The sequence below is a fragment of the Quercus robur genome, chromosome 1 (assembly GCF_932294415.1).
Source record: "Quercus robur chromosome 1, dhQueRobu3.1, whole genome shotgun sequence".
Lineage (NCBI taxonomy): Eukaryota > Viridiplantae > Streptophyta > Magnoliopsida > Fagales > Fagaceae > Quercus > Quercus robur.
In genome coordinates, this window is record NC_065534.1 from 24,717,938 (window position 1) to 24,737,614 (window position 19,677).

At 40.4% G+C, this 19,677-nt stretch overlaps 1 protein-coding gene across 5 annotated transcripts; it reads right to left on the reverse strand.

The window, feature by feature from the left end:
• Positions 1-365: 365 nt before the first annotated feature.
• LOC126726828 (probable LRR receptor-like serine/threonine-protein kinase At1g06840) lies at positions 366-11,564 on the reverse strand. 5 transcript variants are annotated; one of them, XM_050432227.1, is made up of 21 exons: positions 11,327-11,564; positions 10,755-10,947; positions 10,112-10,262; positions 9,650-9,721; positions 9,404-9,475; positions 8,989-9,132; positions 8,837-8,908; positions 8,672-8,743; positions 8,379-8,453; positions 6,255-6,323; positions 6,016-6,084; positions 5,774-5,845; positions 5,421-5,507; positions 5,098-5,166; positions 4,410-4,885; positions 3,618-3,776; positions 2,855-3,144; positions 2,246-2,297; positions 1,885-2,135; positions 1,348-1,482; positions 366-971 (listed from the first exon to the last, which is right to left on the reverse strand). In XM_050432227.1, exons 2-21 carry the CDS (start codon positions 10,861-10,863, stop codon positions 627-629), a joined length of 2,841 nt encoding a protein of 946 aa, XP_050288184.1. In that variant the 5' UTR covers positions 10,864-10,947; positions 11,327-11,564; the 3' UTR covers positions 366-626. The 5 variants fall into 5 exon arrangements, with proteins under 5 accessions (XP_050288184.1, XP_050288192.1, XP_050288170.1 ...); XM_050432235.1 differs by having other exon boundaries at positions 2,855-3,138; positions 11,252-11,563; XM_050432213.1 differs by having other exon boundaries at positions 11,252-11,563.
• Between the last annotated feature and the right edge of the window lie 8,113 nt (positions 11,565-19,677).

Genomic DNA, 19,677 nt, shown 5'->3' on the forward strand with positions numbered 1-19,677 from the left:
ATATAAATTTTTTAGATTTAAAAAAAAATATAAATATAAATTTTTTTTTTTTGTTATCTTATTCTCCTATAATTTCTAAGTTCATAAAAATTTTAATTTGATTCTGTCTCCTGAGGCAGGCTCCCCTAAGTAAATGAATAACATGCAACACCATGTCACCATCAACTTATGAAGAAATCCAGGCATCCATGTTTACCATAATCACAACATCAGCGCATTATTAAGAAGACCAATCTGCGATCATACCAGTTGCGTGTAATATATCTGAAGCCATATCTCAAAAACTTCAATCAAATTTTTTTGTCGTTACTTCGGGCCTGCTTAGATTTCCATTGTGTCAATTAGACATTGCATACTCCATAAACATAAATGATAGTATTATGTTTCTTATAAATATTTTTCTACTACTTTGCTGTAAAGTACAAGGTTGATATTTACACCAATATTATTAAACCATCTACTGCTCTAAGTACATTAGTTTTCCAAAACAAACTGTAATGAAGATTTAAGAGAGACACTTTCCACAACATCAACAACTGAGATGAACGTAAAGACCATTTCCCAGTTCAAATTTTCAAGACATTAGCAACCTCAGGTTCAGATACAACCAATTTTCCAAACGTTTCCTATCTAGGCGTGATGGATGGAACGACTCCACTAACAAGGTCACTGCCAGATACATCTGATGACACAAAAGGATTCTTCACATTAGAGGATGATGATGGTGAAGTCATTACCTTTTCAGAACCTGAGAGCATAGGATCCGTTGTTTTAATGTCAGAATCAGGCATCAGGAGCCATATATTTTCAAGTTCTCGGACCACCTCTGCCATTGAAGGTCTAGCATCTGTCTCATCTTCACAACACTTGAGAGCCAAAGTCAAAAATTTCACCACACATTCAGAAGGATAAGATCCCATTCGATCATCAATAACTGAAAAGATCATACCAGATTGATATGCGACATTAACCTGGAATGGATAAAGACAGTCAAAAACTACAACTGCTCATTTTATTACACCAAATTTAAGCCACTGTTGCCTAGAGGATGATATGATAACAACATTATGACAAAGTGATCTTCATCGTATAAAATTCTGTTTGGCATAGTATTGTAAAAAGATTTCAATGTTTTTTTGAAGTTAAAACTGAAACTTGCAACTCAAGATCTCACTGTCGACTATTACACCTAGTATAAAATGACATATGGCAGAGGAGAATTTTCATTATGGATTAAACTGCAAGGGTAAAATAAATTACAGAACAACAATTTCTTTCATGCCCAATCACCTAATGTACCATTGGGCTCCTATCGAATCTAAGGCAAACAAGTCAATAATGTTTTACCTCTCTAACTATGTTTTTGCCATGTGAGATCGGATGCATCCCTGTCAGGAGTTCCAGAAATACAACACCAAGGCTATAGACATCACTCTTGTCTGTCAGTTTATGAGTTAAGAAATACTCCGGATCTAGGTAACCCTGCAAATTTAATACAGAGAATGAGAGAATAAAGAAATAGATATCAATTATATTTACTACCACACACTATTAAGTCTATTTCATTTAGTTTGAGTTTGACTTATTTATTTTAATAAAAAATACAAATTGTATAAATTTATAATTTAAACAAAAATGGAAATGGAAGACACTATTATCATTTCATTTTTATTTGTTTTACCAAGAAGGGTTGGAAACCCAAGCTAGATTGTCAAATGAAGAAACATATAAAACTTATAGGCACTTAACGTGTGGCACTGATGCCACAATAAAGAGAACAATGACGACAAAATCAGTGATAGGAGGTGGCAAAATTCACTCATCAACCTAGACTCATGAAGTTTATAATTCTATTTAGGAAAATGTCATAAATAAGTGTCTTACTGGTGTTCCCTTCACAACTGTGGATACATGAGCAGGCAAATCCCCTTCAATATCTGGAACTGGTGCAAGTCGGGAAAGCCCAAAATCAGCAACTTTTGCTGTATACTTAGAGTCCAATAATATGTTGCTAGCCTTGATATCTCGGTGAAATATTGGGGGATTAGCTTCCGTATGTAGGTAGAGGATGCCCTTAGATGATGCCAGGGCAATTTTCAATCTCATAGCAAAACTCAGAGGTTCTTTAGACTTAACTGTATTATTGCATACATGAACCACAAATAAGCTCATTTGAATGTGATGTAGAGTTTGAAAAGTAAATTTGTTAGGAGAAACAAACTTAAAGGGTGTATGTAAGGTGTACCAGAAAGGTGATCCCTTAGAGTACCATTTGACATGAACTCATAGACCAACATCTGCATCCACAACAATACTAACATGAAGCTCTTCACAGGCAATATTTTTAAACAAATTCAGCCACAGAGAATGAAAAATACCAGTCCTTGGTGTGAAAGCCAAACAATTTTGCAGGAGAAACATACTGCTCGTGAAGAACAGTACTCTAGAAAGTTCATTTTGAAAGGAGATAATAAGTTGTTGATACATTTTTTTTTAATCAAATCATCCTTAATTTATGAAGAACTCTGCATATGCTTCTACATTATTAACAAAAAAAAAAATTTTAAAAATTAAAAAAAAAAAAGATGAAAAAATAAAAAGTTGGCAGCATCTCATCTATAATGTCTCTAGATTGAGTTTGATTTATTCTATTGTTTTTATTCTTACTATTCTTCTTATTATTATTTATTTTTTCTTTGACCGTTTTCATGACCTTATGATTTAATTGTATCAACTTCCTAAGTTGATGGGAATCATCAACTCATGTTTGTGTATTCCACTATGAGAATGAAGGATAATCCAATCTTTTGTATAAAAAAAATTCTATATGTCCAATCAAGATAAGAATAAGCACCTGTTCACCTTCTTCATCACAAAATCCAATCAAAGACACAAGGTTTCGATGATGTAACCTTGACAACAATTCTATCTCTGTCAAGAACTCCCTTTCACCCTGTAAAGATCCCTCTTGTGCACGTTTTATGGCCACAAGTGTACCATCAGCTAGAATGCCTTTATAAACCTTCCCATACCCTCCTTGGCCAACCTGAGCAGAGCTGTTAAAGTTGTTTGTAGCCAGAGCCATTTCTCCATAAGTGAAATCCTTCACACCATCAATTTTCATGCTAGTCCTAGACGCTGTAACTTAAATACAGGTCAAATGTTAAAAATGAAAGATGCTGCGCCCATTTGTTTTAAAATAACTAATACAATTATGCATACTATCAGAATGCTTTATTGTATACATATGTGTTGTGTGTGTATATATTTCACTTTATAAGTGAAAGGCTGAGTGGTTATTATTTATTTTAGAGTTGGTTCAAGCCAGCATGCCACCAAGTCTAATGGTATTTTTCATTAAAACATTTCATCCCTAAATGATGTTTCCATTCATGGGCCAGCCAGAACTTGGCTGAAGCTTTCCCATACCAATAGTTGAGAGAGGGCTATAATATTGACCATTTCAGGCCAGTTTGAGGCCTTTGTACCTCATGCTGAGCTTGGACAAGTGTCAGCCTGGCAAGCTTGACAGGCCTAATTAAAACAATTACAGGGAAAGTGAAAAATCATGATATGTCTACCTAAACATCCTAACTTCATAAACATAAGATACTCACGATGACGTCGTTTTGAAACTGCATGGTGCTTCCTCATGTGCACTCTCAGTATCAGAAGAGAAACAATTACAGACAATATAACTGCACCTGCAATGGTCCCCACCACTATGCCAGCCAATGCACCCTTGCTTATACCAGAGCTTGGAGAGTTGCCAACCTCTGTGACATTAGTGAAAATTATTAGCATAAAAAATTCAAAACCATCCAACAATATTCATCTCATATATGAATATATGAAATTAACATGTGCCTGACACATAGTTCATCTATACTTGGGGTGAAGACATAAGTAACATCAGGTGTGAATTAGAAGCTTCCTTCCTGGCCAATATAGAACACAACTTAATTGCCCAGAAAAAAAATATAAAACCTCTTGAACTGAGGATATTGCAGTTATTCACTTGTGAGTGCAACTGTATCTACAATATCACTGAACATAGCATCACTATGGTGAAAGCACTAAACTGCCTAGATCAAGCCTATCTTCAAAATGGTTGGCAGCAAAAAAAAAAAAAAAGTTGATCTCCACTAAAATGTGCCACCCACAGACACACAATTGCTTAGAGTGACAAGCATAGGCCAGCTTTGTATGGACTCAAACACAGGTATAACCACTAACAGAAAATAATGCCACAAACCTAAGATTATCTATTTAGTATAGAGGACTTCAAGGTGTAGGTCAAATACATTAGAGAAGACAGTTGTACATTCTTCAACTGGTAAATAAGCATAAGTTCCAACTTCAACAAAGCTCTGTTGCAAAACATATCAGACAAGGGTTTCAAGACAAACCAGGTTTATAAACATCCAGGAGATCAAGGCCGAGAAGTTCATAAGGTCCAAATATGTCACTATCAGGAATTTTCCATGATGTGAAGTTGCTTGTGATTCGCAGAACCTCACTACTATTGAATGTGCTGTTGTTCTCAGGGAAAAACTTTAAGGTTATCTTCAGTCGAGGTCCTTCTTCCCATGCCCATAAATTTTTGAAGTCCAGCTGATTAAAATATAAATGAAGACCTCCTGTCATGTACTCTTCAAAGTCATCTATGTATGGACGAAAATCTGTGAATCCAGGACTTTTCAACCGATATTCAACAATCAGAGGGGCAGCACAAATACAACTTTGAGTAGATGTGGTGGAACATTCGTAAGATGGTGGGCATACTGTAGGGATAGGAGCAGGAGTGGAATTTGTTAAACTCTGAGTTTCAGGTTGACAGAACTGAACATTTACATTGCTGTTGCATAAGGGATTCCCTCGAAGCCTGAAAATTAATTATCAAAACAAGTGACATGATAATTGTATCAATGTGTATGTCTGTTACACCTCCAAATTTTTTTTTTTTTAATTATTTAAACTAAAAGGAGCACATCTTAACAAGTAATCACGTTAATTTAAGATGCATTTTTTTACTCATGAAATTCTACATGAAGCTAATTAGCAAGTGCAAATTGGGGAGCAAGTACAGAAGCAAACCAGACAGTGACATTCAAAGGTATAGCAGTACTGCCAGTAACATTTGAAAGATTATTATTCTGCAACTCCCTGCAATTCCAAAGGGCCACAAGCAATCGCTTAGAAAATCCAGTATTAGATGCTTGTAAACTTATTGAAGTCAATCCAAGATGTTACACATTGGAATTTTACAAAAGAGTGTGCTGTAATCAGAAAAACAAATCAACTTTATTTGTACCAATATAAGAACAAGATGTCTGAGAGCATGAATGTGCACACACACACCCAACAGAAAATTATGCCTTTAACCAAGGGAAATAGAAACATTGTCACTCAGATCTTACACTGTAAGGTTTCCCTTTGCATTCGAAGGCCTATTATCCCAAATGGTGGATGAAACTGAACCGTTCAATGAATTATTTGCAAGTGACCTGCCATGGGGAATAATTTAGTAAATAAAGCCATTTATTTATTAACAGTTTAATTTATTGACTAATATCAACTAGTAACTTTATAAGTAACGGTTGAGATGAGTGGAAACTCAAATTTAGATAGATATGAAATGATTTACAATAACAATGAACTATAGAACTTGTTAAATTACTGATTGTTACAAAAGCTTAAGCTTTTGGGACAATCGGTAATTTAACAACTAAAAATATGAAAGGAGGAATAAAGCAAGTGGAGGACTACTCACAATTTCTGAAGAAGAGGAAGACCCGAAAAGTTTGCAGGAATTGTTCCCGTAAGATTGTTGTTAGATAAATCGCTGAGCATATTGATTGAATAATAGATATCAGAAGTCAAGGGAATTGCTTGCGTAAATTATGTTCAAAAACTGAAAGATGTGTCTAAATATTTTGTAAATTTGGAAAATAATTTTAAACAAAACACAAAAACCAGCAGATGGCATGTCATTCAAAAGATGGAGAATCTTACATAGTCGTGATATTCGCAGAAAGTCTGTTTTGAGGTATGGTTCCATTTAGCTGATTTGAACTAAGATCTCTGAAATTTATGTAAATTAAAATTAAAGTATAAGTAGCTAGAAGACTGATCTTTGATAAAGTAAAGAGAAAATTTTATTCAGCTTGGTGCATTTATCTTTTTGACTTAAAAGCTCATTCATAATCAGCGTCAAATAGATTAAAAAAGGAAAATAGAATAAAGCAACTAACATATAACCAAGCTGTGGTATTTGACTCAAATCAGGAATTGGTCCTTGCAAACTGCAGTTCCTAAGACTCCTGGAAAATCCAACCAAAACACAAATATTATCAATCTTGCTGTGAAATATCATGTGACGCAGATATGCATACTCCTTGATTGCCATCTTGCAAGCATATAAAGCTCCAAATAACATGAAACATTTTTGATATCTGATTACATAAACCGGTATGGAACATTGAATAAACCTTCAAAGGATTAATCATTAATTAAAGCAATCCTAACTTGTTCAGTGTACCAGTGGCCTAGAAGTTTCAAAGAAAAAAAAACTTTATATGCCTCCTTAGTTGGCTTAACAAACACCACAATCGAAGTTAGGTAACATTCCCATTTAATTTCTTTTCAATCAATGTTTGAATAATTTATATATTTCCAACAAAATGTATACCATTCTATCAATTTTATATTATTTTTTATTTTGCTAGTTTTTCTGTCTGTTGGAATTTGGTGCTTGCTAAAGAACACTCAAAAGTCAGAAATATAAACATCCACGCACTAGAAATATAAACATCACCACAAGACATCAATATTTAATAAGGTTTGGCAAACTCAATGTCTACATCCATGGACAAACAATAGCAAAAATTCCCTATCAAGAATATGGATTACAACACAAAACTAATGCCTAGAAACTAGACTCACACTCTCACAACTATACTCACAACCTTCACAAATACCAACACACTCAAAACTTCCCACAAATGCAAACAAATCCCAATCCTAATACACCAAAACAAACTCTGAATATCAACTCACAAACTTGACCTTTTCACTATCCAAAAACCCAATACACCCAATGATACTATCAAAGTAACACAATAAACAAACTTTCAAGTCTCACATGCAGGTCCCTTTCAAACTACTCTTCAAAGAAACCTACTTGTGTTCTTCTAATAATCTTCCCTTCTCTCCTCCATATGGTAGGATCTATTGGGAGAAAACCACAAAACCATTTACAGTCATGTCTTCTATATATAAGGTGTCAGTATATATTCCCTGGTGGAAAAGAAGTATCAAATTACTTCTTTTATAAGGAATAAATTTTCCTTCCACTCCAAGAAAACTAAAACCAAGTCAAAATGGGAGAAAATTTTCATCAAATCTCCACACAAACTCAAATTCCATCAAGTAATCTTCATTCTTTCTGTAACAATTCCATCATAGTCTAAAAAGTTTTTCCTCGAATAAGTTGATCATCATTTCCATTTCTAAAGCCAAACTTGTGTGCGCCTATATCAAACCAATCACGAACTTGTACAAAAAATCTTTTCTTTAACCACACTAGGATCAACCTAGCTTTGATAATAGCTTGTCAGAATTTCGGTGCACATTTACACAAACAAGAAATAAAAAATCAATACAAGACAACAATGTTTAATATGGTTTGAACAACTTTATGTCTAGATCCACAGGTAAGGCAACTAGAATCCTTTATAAATAATATGAACTACAACCACAAACCACAAACCAAAATCACTTACTCTTACAAACAATATTCACTGACTTAACAAACACAAACTAACCCATATCCCAACACACCCAAAAGAAACTCTCAATACCAAATCCCAAACTTGACAACTCTTTTAGTACCAAAATCCCAATACACCATACGATGTTATTATAGTAACACATTAGTCAAACTCTAAAGTCACATAGGTGGGTATCCTTAAACCCCAAAAGAACTATCAAACTACTATTCAATGAAACCCACTCATGTTCTTCTTAGTCTTCTTAATATCTCCCTGTATGGGGAGGACCTTTTGGCCCAAAGCCACCAGACATTTCACAGTGCTATCTATATAAGGCTTCAATACCTATTCCTTAGTGGATAAAATAAATCAAATTACTGCTTTTACAAAGAATATATTTTTTCTTTCACACCAAGAAAATCCAAACTAAGTCAAAATAAGAATCTAAGACAATTTCCAACATCCTATTTATTTCAGTTTTGCATTTTTGCTAAAATAATAAACAAAACATTTTTGCCTCACACCTCAAGGCTAGCACCTCAATCCACCTTTACTTTTGAAACCTAGTAAAAAACATGGGACAATAACATAATAATATACACTTACAACTTCAGCAATTTAGACATGTTGCCATAAGAAGTTGGAATTGTAGTCCCATCAAAGTTATTGTTATCAAGTTGGCTGCAAAACAAAGAAAATGAATCATCAAGAAACTTAAGAAAAGATTGCTTAAGTATTATTAGATTATAGAAAAAGGAAAATTAGAAATCATGACCTTGTTCAAGAAGAGAAGAAAAAGAAAAAGAAAATAAATTCAGAAATCTTAATTGTAATTGTACTGACATTTTTAAGTGATAAAAAACAAAAATGTTTATGTTCCAGGAAATAAGAAACCATACATTATCAGTAAATTTGGCAGTTCGGAGAACTGTGGAGGAAGAGACCCTGATAAGTTGTTATTATCAAGTAGGCTGCAGGTCAAAAGTTGAAGATGGTCACTGATCTCACAGACTGTACTGATGGATGAGACATATAATATACAAGATAACAAGTTACCGACTTACAAGTGAACAAGCATTGGTAATCTGGATAGCTCAGGTGGGATTTGCCCACTGATCGAATTGTTGTTCATGTGACTGCTCATAGAAAAGAGTAGTATAAGGGTTAGTCATTGTAGAACTGATTTTAGACACTATAGCATCAGAGACACACTCACAAGTGCTTTGTTTTGTTCAAGAATGCAAATGATTTAGGTAGTGGTCCTGATATATGGTTTTGGTCAATTTGTATTCTATCCAAGTTTGGAAGATAACCGAGCTCTTCAGGCAAGGGACCTGTTAATTTGTTTCCATTCAGAAGCCTGGAACATACAAAATATTGAAAATGGAATTAGAGACTAAGCAACGTACTGCAGATTTGCAATATTAAAATATCATGTATTCAGAAAAGTGCCGACATATTAAGTAAATTAGTTCAGATACAAGGATTATTTCCCATATTATTCAGAATTCAAAGGCTTTGAAATGCACAAACTAGTAGCATATCTGCATTTCTTAATGGTCTAAGCATGTAATCCTGTGATTGCAATATTGAGTGTCTAACATATCCAAGAGAGAAGCTGCTCAACTTACAAGAGAAACAAAGACGTAATATTGCCTATCTCCTTTGGTATACTCCCACTTATGTTGTTCCACATAAAATCCCTTCAACAGAGTAGACAGAGAAAAATATATCAGTAGGATAAGTACATTAAATGCTACAATGGGAGTGAGAATAATAATGATCCAGATCATGAAGTGAAAGAGGTAACCAAAAACTTTGAATAACAAAAAGTATCATAGCACAGAAAAGTAGCTTTCAGATATGCTTTTCCTTACAATATAGTCAAATTCGATAACTGGCCAAGCTCTGGTGCTAAACTTCCTGACAAATTCATATTTAATAGTAACCTGCAGAGAGGCAGCCCGGAAAGGAATTATTAAAGCACCACATTAGTTCTTCAACAGAAATTCCTACATGCAGTATAGAGAAAAGTTGTATCAAAGCTTTCATAGTCTTATATCCGAACCATATTTTCTAGAAAAATTGGGAAACATGGGGCTATTAGATCAAGTCCCAATAATTTTTTTGAATCTTAAATGAACTAAAGAACCAAGGAATTTCATTCCCTTCATCAACTAATATGACTAGAGATAAAAGTGGAAAAAGAAATGTCTCATCATGCAAGGGGGACAAAAGAAATAAAGAAAGAAAAGTGTTCTAAGTGAAAGAATATGCAACATTATTCGAATCAATATTGCTCCCTGATAGAAATAAAATAGCAAAGGTTAAAATCATACAATTGATCTACATGTAGATATCCATCATCTAACGATGTATTGTGGCACACAATTCCTGTCCATTTTGATGTACATGGATCTCCTCGATCCCAGTTACTCAGATTCCCATTGGGATCTATCAATCTGCTCTTGATGGCCTGCAATGCCTTCACTGCAAATGAATACAAATGTTAATCATCATTTCATCAACATGAACATTTACAAAATTCACTAGCTTTGCTGATCCATGTGTTTCTCTAATTCTAGTATCAAGGTTTCCACATGAAAGGAAAAGGCAAAGTTGTTTAACTATTGTACATCAACTTTGTGATTAGCAGCCCCACGTTTATCAAATAACAACTACAGCTCAACTATATGCAACAATAATCAGTTATGACTTAGGGGAAGTGAGTATTTGACATGTGAAGTTCCTGTAAATAAAATAGTGATGCTAGGTATACTATAAATTTTATTACATAAGCCTTACAAACCGATGTGTCACCAATCTCTAGCATTTTCCTAAATGAAATCACTTGTTTGAGAGTTCACGGGTAAATTTACAGAAAACATGTGCCCATGACCAGTGTGAAAACTTAATTGCAAAAAAGCTTGTGAATCATAAATTGCAATTAAAAGTACAGCAAATTAAACTAAGCAAAATCACCTTCATCCGGGTTGGTAATCCGAGTATCCTGAGCTCCGATAAGTAGTGAGGAACAACACAACCATGCAACAATAAGTAATCCATACGTCCAAGCTTTTAACAGATACATCCCACTAACACACAGAGAGCTAGAACTCTCAACTTTCTCTTAGTACCCAAGACTGGAATTTGTGGTAGAATCCCAGTACTCCACCTTATAACAAGAAACAAACTACATCAAAACTCAAACGAACACAATCAAATTCTAAAGCAGTTCAATTCATCTAAAAATAACTTTTTTAACTGAGGTAATTAAATAAATGAACAATCGAAGAACTCAAAGTAAAGTACAGCAAAAATAAACCTACAAGGCTCCAAGAAGAATATAAAATAAGAGAATCACTCAAGGCTCTACTCCCATATTACAGCTTGAGAAGAAACAAAGCAGCCAAATTGCCATTAATAATTAAATTGTACATATTTGTAAAGGTTATCACAAAAAACGAAGAAATACTTACTAGAATGATGTAAGCAGATATTTCATGCTACAGATGAGTATATAAACGGAGAAAACGAAGTTTGAAAATGGGGACCTCATGGTTGTGGAAGGTGGCATGTGTTTCTGACCAGGTCACCATAACTAGCTTTAAGAATTTGTTACCAATGGAGGCGGTGAATTGGTGATAGCCATCTCTATCACACATATGAAAGTGTGTACTTTTAAAAAATTTTGAGTGGAAAATAAATACATGCATATTATAGACATTATTGAATGTCAAAAAGATTGAAGAGGAAGTTGAAGTTTGAGTTTGATAGATAATGCAAAAATTGTAGGCATTGGCGTTGGCGATATTGACTTTTGCGGGGGAGTGGTTGTTGAAGGTGGGAGTAGGAGAGTTTAATATAATAAAACCAATAATAGAGCAATCACAGCGATGGCTGACAAGACAAGACAAGAAGTGTGCGTTTGCGTAGTGGCAGGCGTGCGCGTTTTACGTTTTTTACTTAAGGCCCGCGCACCGTTCACGAACCATAACACTGTTTTTGAGCTCAGTGGCCTAGTGAGTAGTGCGTACATAATATGGAATGGAAATTGGAACGTGGAAAGACAAAATTAAGGTGGACCGTTTGTTTTACTTCCAAGCAAGATCTCATTCCATTTTTGAATCTTCTTATTCCCTTTTAACTTATTCCCTTTTAACTTTTGTTGGGTTCTCTATCTCTTTCATCCCCAAAAAAAAACTTATGTTGGGATCGGTTGATGGGTGCCTTTGTACCATTCTTAATAGACTATGTTAAAAAAAATTTATATTACTGTGGTTGCACGATTTTCCTGGCCCAACTTCTGTTGATCAGGCCTTGGCCCAAAGCACAACCCACAATAAATACTTGTAGAGAATGGGTTAAAGAACTTGGCCTCAGTGAAACTAGCAAGTCTAATGCATGTAGTGTACTGTTTGCAGAAAGGAAATAAGAACGCAAAGAAGGATTCCTCAAGTCTGATTTTATTTCTTTTTTCTCTCTTACAATTCTGCCGTCCCTTCTTTGAGGGACTTCACTACATTATATATTTTTCTTCTTTTCATCCCAGCCTTACACCTGTTAGTCATCCAAGCATCCACTCGAGCACCTGTCCCATCAGACGCCCTCATCAGACCCTTTGTGAGTTGTAGAGGCCAAGGCGGTACTGTTCAGGAGTCTTTTCCTCATTAATGCGGCCAAGAGGGTGGTTGGGGCGCAATTAATGTGGTGGTAGCCTTCCGTGAGATATTTCGAATTTAATTCGTTTTATATGTTGGGGAAGGTGAGCTGAAATGGCTGAGCAGAGTTTCTCGTCTGGGCTTCGTGATGTCCGAGGACGAATTACTTCTCGGACGGGTTTCCTTGGAGCTGCTGGGATTGGGTAATGCTGCATACGAGGCTCTTCCTCGGATAGTACGCTCCTCGAACGGGCCTGAGTTTGGAATAGCCCATCATTTTTGGGCCGGCCCCCACAATAGCCCCTCAAAACTGCGGTTTTATCCTCACTCCGAGGAGAAAAGCGGGGTTTTGATATTTGTGAGTGGAGGGAAATAAGGAGATCGTGGGGCGCGCGTGCGGACCGTCACTTTTGACGCGCTACAATTTACGAGACGTGGCCATTAACTTCTGGAGGCGTTATGTTCCCTTCATCCAACGGCTTGGTGTGGATCGAACGGCCATCGTTTCTTCCCGTATTTCTAGGCGATACTGATCTTTTCTCTCTCCTCCCTGTTATATAAGACGTCAGCGGGGTTCAGTTTCTTTTTTCATCTGCATTTCTCAAACCCCAAAAGGCTCCAGAGAACTCCATCGAATCCCAGAGATATACGAACACTTGCGTCCGTTACGCCGCCGTAGCCGTTCTTGTGAAGCGCTTCGTCCAAGAGAGATTCCCAGTCGTCCCCTTGAGCGTTTTGTGAAGGTACCAGTACATTTCGCCTTTCTCTCCGTTTCAATTCCTTCCTCGGACTCTACTTTTCTTTTCAGTCTTTACTTTCATTTCCTCAGTTCAGTTCAGATGGGTAGATTCGAAAAATTAGTAAAAACTCCTGCCGCTATGGAAGCCTTTAGGGCTAAATACCGCATTCCCCCGAGGGTTGGGCTGCGGCACTGTCCTCTTGAAGGAATATTGACCGATAGAGTTGAGGGAGAGGTCGTTATCCCCATGATTGCTTTCATAGAGGGAGGGATGACACTTCCCATGCGCAGGATCACAAGGGAATACCTGTTCAACCATAGGTTGACGCCGTATCAGTATGCCCCAAATATGTTCAAGATACTAGGCTGTGTAGATGTCCTAAACGAGCGGATGAATCTAGGCCTCACTTGGCATGATGTGGCTTATTTGTACGAATGCCACCGCCTCGGGGATGATGGGTATTATCTTAAATCCCGGAACGAGGTCGTTAGGTTGATCTCTTGTCTTCCAATTTCCAATAAGACCGTGAAGGATGACTTCCTCATTGCTTCTGGGGAATGGTTCGACGGTATTCACTGTCCAACTCGGGCAGGAAACCCAGGTGCGGCGCTTTTAGGATTGATCCTTTTTGGGGAAAGGATTTAGTGTTGAGGGGTTATTTTTTCTGGCTTTCTTTGTAATTGGAAAATTTCATGATCTGACCTCACTTTTCTTGGTTTGTTTGCAGACAAAAGTCACGTTGCTCCTCGGATAAGATTTGTGAACGTGCCAGCGCTGAACTATCTTCTCAGGTCGGAGATTTACGTCGCCCATGACGGACAGTTGCGCGCGGCCCATTTGGTTCTGGGTTACCAGCCTCTGAGCAGCGCTTTTCAGGCGGTCGGTCACGCTATAAGGGCTGGCAGTCCGAGGCTGGCTAGAATTGACGTGTCCCTGGACGGACTCCTAGCTGACCACGATTTGCCACCAGTGGTGTTGCCAGGTGTTAGAAATCCTTACTTGGCAGAGCAGCTACCTCCGGTAGATGAGCCTGGTGTTGCTGTTTTGGTTGAAGAAAGAGCTGAATCATCTCGTCTTTCCCTTGAGGAAGAAATAGACAAGTTTTACTTCGAGGAGGAAGTTCAGCAAAACCCCCCGGTGGAGCCCTTTAATCCCGAAGCAGAGCAGGATCAACATTCCGCGGTTGGTGTTCCCTCAATCGTTATCTGCTCGGACGATACTTCAGACGAAGAGGTAGAGCCCATGGCAGGAAAGGGAAAGTCTCTAAAGGAGCTGATGACCTCTCGGGGGAAAGGTCAGTCATCAAAGGTTCAGCCCTCGAAGGGACCAAGTCCATCAAAGGTCAAAGCCCTTCCCCCTGTGGTCCCCCAGGGCGTCTCGGACCCTGGCCTTAAGGTTATCCCGGACCTGAAGAAGAAGAGGCCGGTGGACACGCCTGAGGAGGGCGAGGTGGCTGTCCAGCCGGCCAAGCAGCAGAAAATCGCACGGGCGCCGAGGAGCAGAAGGGGCACCTCCTCGGACAGTAGGGATGAGGGGAACCTTGCTGAAGTGCGCACCGCCCCTCGTCAATGGGACCCAAAGTTGGAGCTGGATGGGCTCGCCATTCCTTACACTGCTTCGGTCCGAGAGTATAATCGTGGCCGGGCAGGGTACGTGGCGGAGGCCTTAGAGCAGCCCCTACTTCTTCCTCGGGACATGGAGGCCTACAGGCGGTGCACTCAGTCCGAGCTCTTTCTATCCCTTAAAAGGGATCTCGCGCTGGTAAGTAATCCTTTTACTGCTTTGTCCATTTACTTGCTCCCGTTAGATTATATATTTTTCTTTTAAGGACGCTCTTGTTTTGTCCGCAGATTACTCAGCAGGTCTTTGTGGCTGAGGAGTTTTGCCGTAATAGCCGCAACCTGGCTGAGGCTGAGACCCAGGCTCGGACAGAGGTGGAGAAAGCCTTGGGGTCCCTCAGGCATGATCACACTAAACTCACAGCTGAGCTCAAGGATTCGGAGAACCGACGTAAAAGTGCAGAAGCTGGCTTGAAGAGTGCCGAGGATCAGGCGGAGGACCAGCGCAAACAACTGTACACGGCTCAGCTTAACCTCAACACCGAGAGGCAGGCAGTGCAGGATCTCAGGACTGCCCTGCAAAAGGTAGAGGATGAGCTGAGACTGGCAAGGGAGGAGGCCCAGCTGATCCGAGAGGCCACAGAGGCTGAGAAGAATGCTGCTCGCCAGCTTGGGGCCGAAGAGACTGAGGCCAGGCTTTCCGAGGAGATCCCTGAGGTGTGCAGGGAGTACTGTGACATTTCATGGGCTCATGCTCTCGACGCTGCAGGAGTTCCTGCAGATTCGGCCCTAAGGCTGCCCGAGAGCATCTTCTATCCTCCGGAGATCCGAGCTAGTCCTGATGAAGCCCAAGTCGCTTCGGAGCAAGACCTGGCGGTGCCTGATGCCGTCCTTGTGTCTGATGTGGCTAAGGATCCTGCCACAGACTCTACCATTGAGGTTCCTCCTCCTCAGCCCGAGCAGAAAGAAGATTCTCCCGCTAAGGATTAGCCCTTTTTTTTTTTTTTTTTTTTTTTTTTTTTTTTTTTTTTTTATGAGAGTTGTCTTTGTTTTTTCATTCTTTTGTAAGGACCTCTCCTTTTAATGTACTCGGAATATTAATATAAAATGTTCGTTTTGCTTACTAAGAATGTATGTTCGTTTTGCAACGAGGTAGATACAGGCAAACGGTCAAAATGAAAAATGGGTTTTTGGGTTGCTCATTCGAGGGTCGCGATGGTGCTAGACGGTGCGCATGTATTAAAAGTGATTTCCTTTAAGTAACAATCTCCCAATCTATCACAAGTAATAATCTCCCCAAAAGTCTGTGGTCCGAGGAGCCAGGCAGGGCTTAGGTTCTGCTTAAAACTATGACTTGTCATGAGTAATAACTTCCCCTAGAGTCTGTGGTCCGAGGAGCCATGCAGGACTTAGGTTCTGTTCAAAACTATGAGCTGTCATGAGTAATAACTTCCCCTAAAGTCTGTGGTCCGAGGAGCCATGCAGGACTTTGGTTTTGTTTAGAACTTATAAATAGTTGGCCTAAGTAACAATTTCCCCCAAGTCTGTGGTCCGAGGAGCCATGCAGGACTTGGGTTCTGTTTAAAACTTATAAATAATCGGCTTAAGTATTAATTTACCCCAAGTCTGTGGTCCGAGGAGCCATGCAGGACTTGGGTTCTGTTTAAAACTTATAAATAATTGTAATGTAGACTGGCAAGCGGCAAATAGTCATGAAAGAGAACGTATGCTAAGCAATTTTTATTAATAATAATACCTCCTGAGGTTATTTACATTCCATGGTCGAGGTACAGCTTTTTCATCCAAATCCTCCAGGTAGTAGGCGCCTATTCCGGCCACGGATGTGACACGATATGGTCCCTCCCAATTGGGCCCCAACTTGGCCCAAGAGGGGTTCTTTGCGCTGCCAAGAATCTTCCTCATTACGAGATCACCTGGACCCAGAGGCCGCAGTTTGACGTTAGCATCATACCCTTGTCTTAGCTTCTGGTGATAATAGGCCATGTGAATCGTGGCCTTTTCCCTTCTTTCCTCGGCTAGGTCCAGACTGCTTCCTAACAACTCATCGTTATCACCCGGGGTAAACGAACTAGACCTTAACGTGGGGAAGTTGTTCTCGATTGGAAGCACAGCCTCTGCCCCGTAAGTCATTGAGAAGGGAGTTTCACTGGTTGAACGCCGCGGCGTTGTCCGATATGTCCATAAGACGTGCGGTAGTTCTTCTACCCATCTCCCCTTTGACTCATCCAGCCTTTTCTTCAACCCGTTCACTATGACCTTGTTCACGGCCTCGACTTGCCCATTTCCTTGGGGGTATGCGGGAGCGGAATATCGATTAATGATCCCAAACTCACGGCAATACTCCCTAAAATTCTTGCTGTCAAACTGAAGACCATTGTCGGAAATGAGTGTTCTCGGAGTTCCGAAGCGGGTGATAATGTTCTTCCAGATGAATTTCTGGGCGTCCACGTCCCTGATGTTGGCCAAAGGCTCAGCCTCCACCCATTTAGTGAAGTAATCGGTTCCGACTATTATGTATCGCTTGTTCCCCGCAGCCTTGGGGAAAGGTCCGACAATATCAAGACCCCATTGCGCAAACGGCCATGGACTGGAAAGTGGGTTGAGAACCCCTCCGGGTTGGTGGATATTTGGGGCGAATCTTTGGCACTGATCGCACTTCTTAGCGTATTCCTGGGCTTGTCTCTGCATGTTCGGCCACCAGTATCCTTGGGTGAGTGCCCTGTGCGCCAGCGATCTTCCTCCGGTGTGACTTCCACATACTCCCTCATGCAACTCTTCAAGAAGAGACTCGGACTCTTCTGGATGTACGCAGAGCAGGTACGGTCCAGAGTATGAGCGCCGATAAAGCTTGCGGTCCTCTGATAGCCAAAAACGAGGAGCATTTCTACGTATCTTCTCGGCTTCTAGTCTTTCCTCCGGTAGGATCTCATTTTGGAGGAAATTCCTTAGGGGGTCCATCCAACTGGGGCTCTGTCTTATCTGAAGGACTTGGGTCGGGTTTCCACTGATGGGACTGGCCTTAACTAGATCTTCGACTAGGATTACTCGTGGCAAATTACGTGCCGAGGACGTGGCAAGAGTGGCCAGCGAGTCTGCATGAGTGTTTACGCTCCTGGAGATGTGCGTTAAACTGAAGGATTCAAAGCTCTCCTGTAGCCGTTTGACTTGTCCCAGATACTCTTGCATCCTAGTATCTCGAGCTTCCAGTTCTCCCATCACTTGTCCGACCACTAATCTGGAGTCCGAGAAGGCTTCTATTATTCTTCCACCCAACCTTTGAACCATTGTCATTCCCTGAAGTAAGGCTTCGTATTCGACTTCATTGTTCGTAGCCGAGAATCCGAGCCTTAATGACTTTTCAATGACAGCGCCGTCTGGCGATATTAAAACTATCCCAACTCCTGATCCTTTCTGGTTGGCCGCACCATCCACATAGACCTTCCAATGCATGGTTTCCCCGGCCGAAATCGCACCGACCAGTTTTCCGCACAGGTCTTTCTTCTCGGTCACCGTTTCTATAGAGGGCTCAGCGAATTCTGCTACCAAGTCCGCGAGGACCTGTCCTTTGATGGAGGGTCTGGGCATATATTTAATATCAAAAGCCCCCAGAAGAGCACTCCACATGGCGATCCTTCCTGTGTAGTCAGCACTTCGAAGCACGGCTCGAAGTGGAAGCTGAGTCAGGACGATGACCGTGTGCGCCTGAAAGTAATGAGGAAGCTTCCGGGTTGCATGCACTATCGCCAAAATTGCCTTCTCTAAGGGTAGGTATCGCACCTCGGCTTCATGTAGTGACTTGCTCACATAGTACACCGGTCGCTGCACCCCATTATCATCCCGTATTAATACCAGGCTTACGGCGTGGGGAGCTACGGCGATGTAGGCAAACAGCACCTCGTCTGCCTCCGGACTGGACATGATGGGTGGTCGGGACAAGTAGTCCTTAAGCTGCTGGAAAGCCTGAACGCAATCCTCCGACCATTTAAACTCTTTCCACTTGTTTATCAGGAGGTAAAAAGGTCGACATCGATCCGCCGATCGTGATATGAACCGGCTTAATGCCGCAATCATGCCAGTGAGCTTCTGCACTTCCTTCGGGTTCCGAGGAGTCTGCAGACTGTTAATGGCTTTGATTTGGTCAGGACTTACTTCTATTCCTCTATGGGTGACCATGTACCCTAGGAATTTCCCAGACCCAACCCCGAATGAGCATTTGGAGGCATTTAGCCGCAAGCGGTGCTCCCTCAAGATAGCGAAGATGGTTCCAAGGTCTTTCACGTGTTCGGACACCCTTTTGCTCTTCACGACCATATCGTCTATATACACCTCAATGATTTTGCCCAGTTGTGGCTCGAACATCCGAGTCATCATCCTTTGGTATGTCGAACCCGCGTTCTTTAGCCCGAAAGGCATCACCTTATAATGATAATTTCCGATGGGCGTCATGAAATCCGTTTTCTCTTGGTCCTCCAGCGCAAGGGGTATCTGATGATAGCCCTGGAAGGCGTCCAGGAAACTCATTCGAGGGTGCCCCACGGTTGCGTCCACCAATCGGTCAATTTTGGGTAGGGGGAATGGGTCCTTGGGGCACGCCTTGTTCAGGTCCGTGAAGTCTACGCAGACCCTCCACTTCCCCGTCTTCTTCCTTACCACCACTGTATTTGCCAACCATTCGGGATAAAAGACCTCTTTGATAGCCCCTGCCCTTTTTAATTTTGCCACCTCGTCTTTCACGGCACTGGCGTGCTCCTTTGAAGGGCGTCGGGGTGGCTGCTTCCTCGGAGTGGAAGAGGGGTTGACGTTCAAGTGGTGACAAATAAGGCTGGGATCGACTCCCGGGGCATCGTAGGCGTCCCAAGCGAATACATCGACGTTTTCTCTGAGAAATCTGACCAGTTCCTCCTTTTTTTGAGAGGGCAATTCA

Excerpts from the sequence above, each read along its gene's own strand:
- LOC126726828 (XM_050432227.1), bottom strand. The coding sequence starts at position 10,863 with ATGTATCTGTTAAAAGCTTGGACGTATGGATTACTTATTGTTGCATGG. Across the intron at positions 5,167-5,420 it reads GCAAAGGGAAACCTTACAGT|GGAGTTGCAGAATAATAATC; the intron begins GTAAGATCTGAG and ends TTGGAATTGCAG. Across the intron at positions 1,483-1,884 it reads CAGTTGTGAAGGGAACACCA|GGTTACCTAGATCCGGAGTA; the intron begins GTAAGACACTTA and ends TTAAATTTGCAG.